Genomic DNA, 12131 nt, shown 5'->3' with positions numbered 1-12131 from the left:
GTTGCAAAAGTAAGAAAATAAAAAAACAAAACAACAATGACAACAAAAACTCAAAAAAAAACCCTCACACATATTTCGTTCTGTTTATAGTTTCAAAACCATTTATTAAGGGCAGTATGTATCAGGCCAACCACAATTGCATAAATATATTTCAAATAACTAACTACCATGACCCCAACCTACTTTGAAAAGGCTATTTTAAGATCAATCTGATTCAATTCTTTGAGGTGAGACTCAAAAGGGGTAACAGTAATAGTAGTGACTTTGCTCACTAAAAACAGGATTAAAGCCATTAATTTATTTCATATACAATGTTGAATTCCTTGAATACTTCTTATTTTAACTTGAATTTAACTTGGATTTAACGGTGAATTAAATGTTTCCTTTGCACAGCAAAGGAAACCATCACATAATGAAAAGATAAGCTACAGAATGAGAGAAAATATTTGCAAACAATGTACCAACAAGGGGTTAATATACAAAATATACAAAGAGCTCACACAACACAATATTGAAAAAACAAACTACCCAGTCAAAAAATGGGCAGAAGACTTAAACAGACATTTCTCCAAAGACGACTTTCAGATGGCCAACAGGCACATGAAAAGATACTCAATATCACTAATTTTAGAGAAATGTAAGTCAAAACTATAATGAGGTATCACCTCACACCTTTCAGAATGGGTATCATCAAAAAGTCTACAAATAATAAATGCTGGAGAGGTTGTGGAGAAAAGGGAACCCTCATACTGTTGGTGGGAATATAAATTGGTGCAGCCACTGTGAAGAATGGGAGATTCCTTAAAAACTAAATATAAAGTTACCATATGATCCAGCAATCTCACTCCTGGGCATATATATGAAAAAGATGAAAACTCTAATTTGAAAAGATACATGCACCCCAATGTTCATCACAGAACTATATAGTCAAGATATGGAAACAACCCAAGTGCCCATCAACAGACAACTGACTTAAGAAGATGTGGTATACATATACAATGGGATATTACTCAGCCATAAAAAGAATGAAATACTGTGATTTGCAGCAAGATGGATGGTCCTAAAGAATATACTAAATGAAATAAGTCAGACAGAAAAGCAAATATTATGATATCACATATATGGAATCTAAAAAATAATACAAATGAATCTGTATACAAAACAAACACTCACAGACACAGAAAACAAACTTATGCCTAAATGAACATCTCTCCAAAGAAGACATACAGATGGCCAAGAGGCACATGAAAGGCTCTAATTAGCATCACTAATTAGAGAAATGCAAATCAAAACTACAATGAGGTATCACCTCACACCAGTTAGAATGGACATCATCAGAAAGTCTACAAATAACAAATGCTGGAGAGCATGTGGAGAAAAGGGAACCCCCTTGCACTGTTGGAGGGAATGTAAATTTATACAGCCACTATGGAGAACTGTATGGAGGTTCCTTAAAAAAGTAGAAATAGAATTACCATATGACCCAGCAATCCCACTACTGGGCATATACCCAGAGAAAATCATAATTCAAAAAGATACATGCACCCCAATGTTTATTGCAGCACTATTTACAATAGCCAGGTCATGGAAGTAACCTAAATGCCCATCGACAGACAAATGGATAAATAAGATGCGGTACATATATACAATGGAATATTACTCAGCCATAAAAAGGAACGAAATTGGGTCATTTGTAGAGACGTGGATGGACCAAGAGCCTGTCATACAGAGTGAAGTAAGTCAGAAAGAGAAAAACAAATATCATGTATTAACGCATATACGTGGAATCTAGAAAAATGGTACAGGTGAACCGGTTTGCAAGGCAGAAATAGAGACAAAGATGTAGAGAAAAAACGTATGGACACCAAGGAGGGAAAGTGGGGGCGGGGGGGGCCTGGTGGTGGGATGAACTGGGAGATTGGAATTAACATATATACACTAATATGTATAAAACAGATAACTAATAAGGACATGCTGTATAAAAAATAAATTAAAAAAAAAGAAAACAAACTTATACTTACCAAAGGGGAAAGGGAGTTGGAGATAAAGTAGGCGTATAAGATTAACAGATACAAACTGCTATACATAAAATAGATAAGCAACAAGGATTTACTCTATAGCACAGCAAACTATATTCACTAACATCCTCTAATGGAAAATAAGTTGAAAAAAATATATATATAACTGAATCACTGTGCTGTATACCTGAAACTAACACAAAATTGTAACTCAACTATACTTCAATTTAAAATATTATATTTATTGTTATCAGTCATATATTTGAAATTATTTTCAGTATATTTAATATATAGTTATATATATATATAGATAGATAGATAGATAGATAGATAGAAATATATATTTCTGCCTGTTTCTATTCTGTGAGTTCTGATAATTTTTTTAGTGAAAGTTATTCTTTCTTACAACTGTTTACGGAAACTAAAATAAATATTTTAACATTTTTTATCAGAGTTTCCCAAAAGTAATAATAAATGAAATGACCAGATGTTGATTAACCTAATGATTTTGCTCATTTTCTTTTCTAGGATTAGATTTTTTCCCCATTTATTTGGATTTGGGTTTCTAGGTTCATCTTGAGGGGTATTTTATTTTTCTCCCACATACCTCTACCTCTATAGTGACATTTCCAAATCTACATAGCTATAAAATTTACAATGCCAGTTTGGAGGTTCTATTCTGCAGGTGTTGGGGATATTGCAGTTCTAAGCTATTGATCTGGTGGTTAGTGTGGCTCAATATCTAATATTAACTCTATGTCTTTATCTTTCAGCTCCCTTAGGCCAATAACTTTATTCAGTCTCCTTTTATTGGAGAGCTGGAGAGCCTAATCTCAGTCCTGGATTTAAGCAATGACCCTTGTTTCAGTCTCCATCTCACATATAGCACCACTAATTCCTTTCACTCTGCTGGGGCCATACTGTTCATTGCTTCCTACTTCTGGACTTGGAGCTCAAGACCTGTACTTTCAGACTTAGTCACAATTTTACTTTGTCCTGCTTCTGATGCAATGAAATACTGATGTTTGTGGTTTCCTCTTTTTATATTTTTTTTATCATTATATATCTATCCGGAGCAGACAGGATGAATCATTAGCTCCCTGGGCCATCTTCACCTGAAGTTCTCAACTGTTTAAAATCAGAATACATTATACAATATAATATATAAAAGGAGGAAAGAAAAATGGGTAGACAAATATCTAGGGGGATATATTAAGTATATCTCTTAGAATGAAAGAAAAATAAAGTTTGTACTGAATGTGTTAGGTCCATTTAATTATAAAAAGAAATTTTGAGGAAAAAGTGTCCTAAAATATTAAAATTAATCTGCATAATGGTTTCATAGGTCTGTTTGCTTATTAAAAAATTCATAAAGTTGTATTCTTAAGATTTGTGCAACTTACTGTATGATATTATGCTTCACTATAAAACTTTACCAAAAATAAGATACAGAGGTCAACATGAGGAGGCTCTACACATAAGTCAAAGACTAGGGATACTGCACATGAAAAAGAATAATAAATTAATAAATGCAATTTACAGAAGCACATTAAATATAAGAAGTTCACACTGATACTTAAAAACAGAGAAGAAATGTTATTGAACACTGTGGGAAACAGTGTATCAACACCATATTCTGAATATCCCTAGTTTAAATTTTTTTAAAAAAGCATTTATCCTTTATTTTCTATATAAAATTCCATGGTATCTAGGTAACCACATAGACCTAGCTGATTAGGCTTCTTTGAAGAAAATTTCAGCTAATAAATGCAGAAGGAATAACAGATTTAGAAAAATTTGTTTCATCTACAACTACTTCCATTTTATAAGAAACGAGGGACAGAAGAACAAAAGTTACATAATAACACAAGGAAGCCAAGACATGAATATCAACTGTAGATCATTCTATAAGAGAAGTAACCTTGATTCTGTAACGAACAGTGGTATGAAATAATAAGAGGAACCCCATCTAGATGTGAAAAGACATAAGGTACATAATAACCAAACACAGTGTCTGGACCTTGACTCTCATTTGAACAAACTATTGGAAAAGAGTTTTTTTTGAGACAGTGGTAAATATTGTTATGAACTGAGTATTAAATGATGCCAAGGAATTATTGTTAATTTTTATATGTGTGATAATATATTGTGTTTATTTAAGAAAAAAATTTTTTTGAGAAATGGAGGAGTAAAACAAAACAATGTCTGGAATTGCTTCAGCAAAGACAATCAAAAAGAGAAAAAGAAGGAATGTTTCTAAATCTTGAAAACTCTGCATATGGAGATTCATTTTACTATTCTCTCTCCTTCTGTATCTGTTTGCAATTGTTTAATAAGGAAAAATACTACAAAAATTTGGAAAAAACTTGAAGATCAGAGAATATTTAAATTTTCTCTAGGGAATTACCTTCTCTGTCTAGAGCTACTATCCAATACAGTAGCCATGGCCACATGTACTATTGAGCATTGAGATGTTACTAGTCTGAATTGAGATGTGCCATAAATATGGAATATATGATGGATTTCAAGGACTTTATACAATAAAAAGGAAAGTAAAATATATCACATTCATAATTTTAAAATAGTTATTATATGTTGAAGCAACAATATTTTGTATATATTAGGTTAAATAAAATAATATTAAAATTATTTGTATCTGTTTCTTTTACTTTTTTTAATGTAACTACTAGAAAATATAAAATTACATATGTGGTTTGATATAGGTTGAAGAAGGAGAGCGTTCTAGGGAAAGTAATACAAACAGGTTTCTTGGAAGTTTTTGAAAGCTGGGGAAGGAGTAGAAGCGTTGATGGAACTTAGTACGTAATACCAGCACACTGACTTTTTTTCAGTAGTGTCAAGTAAAGTCGGAATGTTTCGTAGCAGAAAGACTTTCAAAACAGGAAATTTGAGCCAGTTTTCAGCTTCCTGCTATATTTGCAGAGCATGAGAAGACAGCATTAAATTGGCAAGGCTACCTAAACAGTATAGTCAACTAAGAATTAAAAGTCGTTTAAACTGGTGGAAACATAGTAAGACACTCAAAGCATTTAATGCTACAAGAATATCAAATAGATTTAAAACCTCTGGTTGCTGTAGTTACATAAGTTCTTAAGAAAAATCATTTTTTGTTGAACTGGTTTTATATTGTACTAGTTTGCACATACCAACTCATTTTAGAGATTGACTTTTAGAGAAAATTATATTACTAAGCACTCTTATAGTTCCCCCATGATTTAAAAACAATCTCTACTTTATAATGACTATATAAGCGTATTCACATTAAGTGCTCAGTTTTAAAATGAAAACTATCAGAAATATATGTCTTAAAATGAACTATTTAAGGATTTCTTTTTTGGTAGACTGTCCACTGCTGGACTGATTAGCTACTTATACTCATTTGGGGAGGATGTGTCTAAAGTTCATAACTCCCAATTCTGATGAACCCATTCTCCTCATGAACCCTCACATGTCTAAATGTCTAATTTCTTCATTGTTTTAACTTCTATTTCCTGGTAAGCTTTACAAGGGAGGGAACTGAAATATGAATAGCATAATAACCACTTGGTATATGGGCAGACTCTAGCCTGGCATGAAGCAGCCGAAATGAACTGGCAAGCATATGCGGCTATATGACTCTACCAGGTCCCAAAGGAGCAGCAGCTTTCAGGTATCCTAGGGAATTGTGCATTATTAACAAGACTAAAATGTTTTTAATAAGCCTGATTTGCCAAGGTAAAAGACTTGTTTTTGCCTTTTGTGTTTGGCAGCATCAGCAGTCAAGGAGGGAGCTGGAAGCTACCCAGATTTGCCAGGGCAAAATTTTCACAGCCTTGGGCAAGATCTAGAACGCAAGCTGAACAGGTGCTTGATTTACACATTTTCCAGTACTAAGTTTCACAACTGCTGTTTAACAAATAATAAATCAATAATGGTAGTGAGGAAAGTTTAGAGGGCCATGTTCAGGATCTAAAAAAATCAATGTACATACATGTTCCCTTAAGCTGGTCTAGGGGGTTGAAATATTGATTGGTGTGGGAACTATAGCCTTGCTTGAACATTTCACTGGTTTAATTCAGTCTAGGGTGGTAGAGATTGAAATATATTCAAAATAAATTAAATTCTGCAGTGACAGTAAAATTCAAATATAATTCAAATCCAATATTCTCCTATCAAAATAATCCTTTTGCTGAAAAATTTGATTAAGAGGAACATAAATGAATTATTTAACTTGCTGATTTTGCCAAGTGCAAACAGTGAGGGGCTTACAAAAACTTTGTATCTGATAAATATATCTGGAACTGCAGGTAAGAAATTAGGAAATGTGCTTCTATAGCTCATATGAATGAGGGGCCAAAGAGAGGAAAAATTCTGTTGAATTACCTCAAATCTCATGTGTAGGGATGGCTTTTTTTTTTTTTCTTTTTTTTTTTTTTCTTTTTGCGGTATGCGGGCCTCTCACTGCTGTGGCCTCTCCCATCGCGGAGCACAGGCTCCGGACGCACAGGCCCAGCGGCCATGGCCCACGGGCCCAGCCGCTCCGCGGCATGTGGGATCCTCCCAGACCGGGGCACGAACCCGTGTCCCCTGCATCGGCAGGCGGACTCTCAACCACTGCGCCACCAGGGAAGCCCAGGGATGGCTTTTTTAACTTAAAGGTGTAAGATATAATTGTATCAAACTTATAATGTTCCTGAATATATTGACCAATGAATATTTTGGTTTTTAACAATATAGTAGCTTTCATGAATGTCAAATGACAAATGAAAGAATTCTGCTTTACTGGATAAGAGCAGAGAACTTTTATTAAAATACACTTTGTTTCTAATTAAAAAATAAATATTGCCTAATGAAACCTAATCCAAATTAAGTTAAAAGAAATAATAAAACACACACACACACATAGGTTTTCAGAGACCCTCATAATAAACATGTCAAGGAAGTTATTATTTATATCCATTGATAAAAGAGACAACAAAGGCTCAGACTGCTTTATTGTTTTTAAAAGTCACATGGCTCTGTTTTGGAGAACTAAGATTAGAATCTTGTTTTAGTTTTTTTTTTTTTTTTTTTTTTTGCGGTACGCAGGCCTCTCACTGCTGTGGCCTCTCCCATTGTGGAGCACATGCTCCGGACGCGCAGGCTCAGCGGCCATAGCTCACGGGCCTAGCCGCTCCGTGTCATGTGGGATCTCCCAAGACTGGGGCACGAACCCATGTCCCCTGCATCGGCAGGCGGACTCTCAACCATTGCGCCACCAGGGAAGCCCTAGAATCTTGTTTTATTAACTGCCAGCCTTTTTTTCCCCATCTATAAAACATAACATATATGCTTGGGGTTTTCTGGTTGTAGATAATTTTATTTCTATTTTGTAAGAACAGGAGTGAAATAGTTCTGGAAATATGAACACACCTTGACACAAAATAAAACTCATTTCCCTTGTTTTTTATATCAATATACCTAAACAATGATACTACCATATTATGTGTGTGCTTCACAGCTGCTAAGAGACCACACAACCAGGTAAACTGCATGATTCCTGGATTATACATCATGTATTCCCTCCCTCTCCTTAACAGCTAGGCAACAGTTTATGTGCACCAATAATAGCTAAGGTAGCTCTTATGGGCTAGAGGCTAAGGTTAAAATAAAATGTAAAGGATGAAAGAGAACCTGCTAATTTCTTCAGCTTCAATGGAGAATTTTATAGCAATCTATAGAGCCAAAAGAGAAACAAAGACCTAGCTTATTGTTAATGATCAAATTTCTGGCACACTATACCATTACAGCTGATGTTAATAATGCCTATTATAGTGCCTCTCCTATTGTTGGCCTTCAACTCAACAATTCAACAAGGTTTTAATGGAGCGCTTATTATGTACGAGGTATTGTTTGAGGTATCTGAGATACAACAAAACTGGAAAAAAAGTGACTACGCTCATGGGACTTACATTCCAGTAGAATAAGACAGACAACAAACAACAAATATAATAAATAAATTATATAGTATGTTAGAAAGCAGTAGTGATATGAAAAGAAAATTGTTGACCTGAGAACTAGAATTATATAAATAGAACTTCTGAAAAGTCAGTTGCCTAAGGTTAACTAAGTTAAAGAACTATGGTTTTACATTTATTTTAATTATATGTAATATACTGAACTAGATACTGGGGATCTGAAGATGGATAAGACAGTCTTTATCTTCAATGTCATTACAGTATCATAAGACAGACCAACACAGATGTATAGAGATAATCGTACTACAACATGCAGCATCTTATATTAGCAGTGGAAAAAAGTTAAGAGGGCAATTCTATGTGTGAGAATGGGAAAGAATGGTAGAGAATGCCAATGACATGGAAGAAGGCTGGAGTTGCTGGGGGAAGCATTTCATTAGTTTTGTTATTAATATTTGAATGGTTATCTATATTATCTATTATTGCAAGAGTAATGCATTTTTAGCAGAAAAGCTACCTAGGAAAATTTATACTGCAAAAGATGGCTTAATTTTTTTTTAACATAGTTGGCTTGATTTTAATAGTGAACTAATATACTCACCAACTGTAAACTCCCTAAGGACAAGATTTGGTCTAAATTTTTCACACATTTTATACATACTTTATTGTATAGCAAATATTTATTGACTTGAATGTTAGAACAGGTAACTTAACAGAACTTCAAGATTTATATCATTTTTTACCGAAGTTATATTTTCAAATACTATGTTATATTCCTAAGATTCTTATTTTTGCATTAGAACATGTTGTATCTTGTACAGGTTGTTTCATGTTAAATCTTAACTTATTTTGATTTTTCACACAGGTAATATAATCTATCTCTGCTGACCTTACACTATAGAGATAGGTGACTTTGAGATTGGAGCAAAATCTCTTTATCACAGTTGGTAATTACATAATTTTTGACTCAGATAAACATCTAAAATTATTCTAATACCTTAATTTGCAGCTTTGCTTCTTGCAGTCGACCTTTCCATGAGGCCACAAATTTAAGGCTATCCACAGAGCAGACCACAGCCCTGTGAAAATAAAGCATCAAATGTCAGAAAGAGATAATTTTCAGGAATTAAAATATGAATAGCTATAGAAGATATACACATTCCTATTTATTTAAAATTGAAATATTTATAATGTACAAGTAATCAGATATCTTAGGCTATGCACAATACCTCGGATTTCACACTAAGTTTTTAAAGTTAACTTGTTATGTCAGTCTCCTCTTCAAGGTTGTGTAGGTATCTTGAGGATAGGGTCTTTTATTTTTACATCCTCTGTTTTGACCATCATCCTCAAATGCAGGCACATAATGGGGGTTCAATAAATGTTTACTAGCTGAACTGAAATATGATATTTATAATATGCTCCTGAGGTACTATCAATTGAATATCTCCCAAAGCACTAAAAAGAAACTAAATTTTTTTCAGTATGTTTTTGGAAGTGTCTCTTTCATTGCATCTAACTTCTTAAAAATGATAGACTATATATGATATGATATTCCAAATTTGTTTTTAAAAAGAGTTTGAACTTAACCATCAAATACTGTTTCCCACCAAGAAGCCTAGTCAGCATTGTCTAACAGAATTTTCTACAGAGATAAATATATTTTCATTCAGTCCAAAATGGCAGCCACTACCCAAATGTGGCTATTGAGAACTTTAAATGTGGCTAGTGTATTGAGAAATTACATTTTTAATTTTATTTAACTTGTTTGGGGGGATGCTATTAAAGAATTTTAATAGCAGGTGGTGTTAGCAGTTCTTTTCTTCCTGATACAGACCAGGGTTTTTCCATCTGACTTTATAGTAGGACCACTTGGATTTGTGTGGTGTAAGCAGGATGGAAAGAGGGGAGAAGGTTCAAGGGGGAAATACGCTTTTACATAAATCACATGTGAAGGGAGTTTTGAAGTCATTATTGCTATTGCTTCAGGATGATGGGATTGCTTGTTTCTTTTGATATTAAGTTGTATGAGTTGTTTGTATATTTTGGTTATTAACTCCTTGTCAGCTGCATTATTTGCAAATATTTTCTCCCATTCCTTAGGTTGTATTTTCATTTTGCTGATGGTTTCCTTTGTTGTGCAAAAGCTTTTAAGTTTTCTTAGGTCCAATTTGTTTATTTTTACTTTTATTTCTTTTGCCTTAGGAGACAGATCCAAAAACTATTGCTACGATTTATGTCAAAGAGTGTTCTGCCTATGTTCTCTTCTAGGAGTTTTATGGTTTCATGTCTAACATTTAGAAGTTTAATCCATTTTGGGTTTATTTTGAATATGGTGTGAGGTAATGTTCTAATCTCATTGTTTTACATGTAGATGCCCAGATTTCCCAGTGCCACTTATTGAACAGACTGTCTTTTCTCCACTGTATATTCTTGCCTCCTTTGTTGTGTATTAATTGATCACAGGTGTGGGGGTTTATTTCTGGGCTCTCTAATCTGTTCCATTGATCTATGTGTCTGTTTTTGTGCCAGTAGCATGCTGTTTTGATTACTGTAGGTTTGCAGAATAGTCTGAAGTCTAGAAGGATGATATATCCAGCTTTGCTCTTTTTTATCAAGATTGCTTTGGCAGGGACTTCCCTGGCAGTCCAGTGGTTAAGACTCTGTAGGGGGCCATGGGTTCAATCCTGGTCAGGGAAGTAAGATCCTGCATACCGAGTGGCATGCCCAAAAAAAAAAAAAAAAAGATTTCTTTGGCAATTTGGAGTCTTTTGTGGTTCCATTTCAATTGTAGGATCACTTGTTCTAGTTCCATGAAAAGTGTCATGAGTATTTTGATAGGGACTGCATTAAATTTGTAGATTGTTTTTGGTAGTATATTCATTTCAACAAAATCATAAGAACAACAAGTATCTTTCCATTGTTTGGAATCTTCTTCAGTTTCCTTCATCAATGTTTTATACTTTTCAGATCATAGGTCTTTCACCTCCTTGGTTAACTTTATTCCTAGGTATTCTTTTTGATGTGACGTTAAACATTTATTTTTGACTTTTTCTTTTTGATAGCTCATTATTATTGTATAGAAACATAATAGATTTCTGTATATTAATCTTGTATCCTGCAACTTTGCTGAATTCATTTATTAGTTCTAACAGTTTTTGGGTGGAGACTTGAGGGTTTTCTATATATACAGTATCATGTCATCTGCAAATAGTGAAAGTTTTAACTCTTCCCTTCTAATATGGATGCCTTTTATTTCTTTCTTGTCTGATTACTGTGGCTAGGACTTCAAATAATATGTTAAATAGAAGTAGTGAGAGTGGGCATCCTTGTCTTGTTCCTGAATTTAGAAGAAGGCTTTCATTGTTTCACCACTGAGTATGATGCTGGCTATAGGTCTGTCATAAATGACCTTTACTATGTTGAGGTATGTTCTCTCTATATCCATTTTGATGAGAGTTTTTATCACGAACAGATGTTGAATTTTGTCAAATGTTTTTTCTGCATCTATTGAGATGATAATTTGATTTGTGCCTTTTCTTGTGGGAACGTGGTGTATCACATTGATTGATTTGTAAATGTTGAGCCATTCTTGTGACTCTGTAATAAATCCCATTTTATCATGGTGTATGAGCCTTTTTATATATTGTTAGATTTGGTTTGCTAATATTTTGTTAAGGATTTTTACATCCTATATTCATCAATTGGCCTGTAATTTTCTTTCTTGTAGTAGTCTTTGGCTGCTTTTGGTTATCAGAGAAATGGTGGCCTTGTAGAATGAATTTGGGAATGTTCTATCCTCTTGAATTTGGGGAATAGATTTAGAGGACACGTATTAGTTCTTCTTTATATGTTTGGTAGAATTCCCCTGTGAAGCCATCTAGTCCTAGACTTTTGCTGGCTGGGAGTATTTTTATTACAAATTTAATTTCACTACTAGTGACTGGTCTATTGAAATTATCTATTTCTTCTTAAGTCAGTCTTGGCAGGCTGTATACTTCTAGAAATTCATCCATTTCTTCTAGGTTGTCCAATTTGTTGGCATATAACTGTTGGTAGTATTCTCCTGTGATTTTTTTTTTAAATCTCTGTGGTATTGGTTGTTATTTCTCCTCTTTCATTTCTTATTTTTTTGGGCTTCTCTTTTGTTCTTGGT

At 33.8% G+C, this 12131-nt stretch overlaps 1 protein-coding gene across 1 annotated transcript in view; it reads right to left on the bottom strand.

Annotated features, from left to right (window-relative positions):
• The window catches only part of DYNC2H1 (dynein cytoplasmic 2 heavy chain 1), a 376702-nt gene that overhangs the window by 13723 nt on the left and 350848 nt on the right, over window positions 1-12131 (bottom strand). The window contains exon 87 of the mRNA XM_079929106.1: window positions 8973-9054. Within this exon, the coding sequence (XP_079785232.1) occupies window positions 8973-9054 (82 nt within the window). The remainder of the gene's footprint in view (window positions 1-8972; window positions 9055-12131) is intronic.

The sequence above is a fragment of the Stenella coeruleoalba genome (genome assembly GCF_951394435.1).
Source record: "Stenella coeruleoalba genome assembly, chromosome: 8".
Classification (NCBI taxonomy): Eukaryota; Metazoa; Chordata; class Mammalia; order Artiodactyla; family Delphinidae; genus Stenella; species Stenella coeruleoalba.
This window is presented reverse-complemented; position numbering and strand designations above follow the sequence as displayed.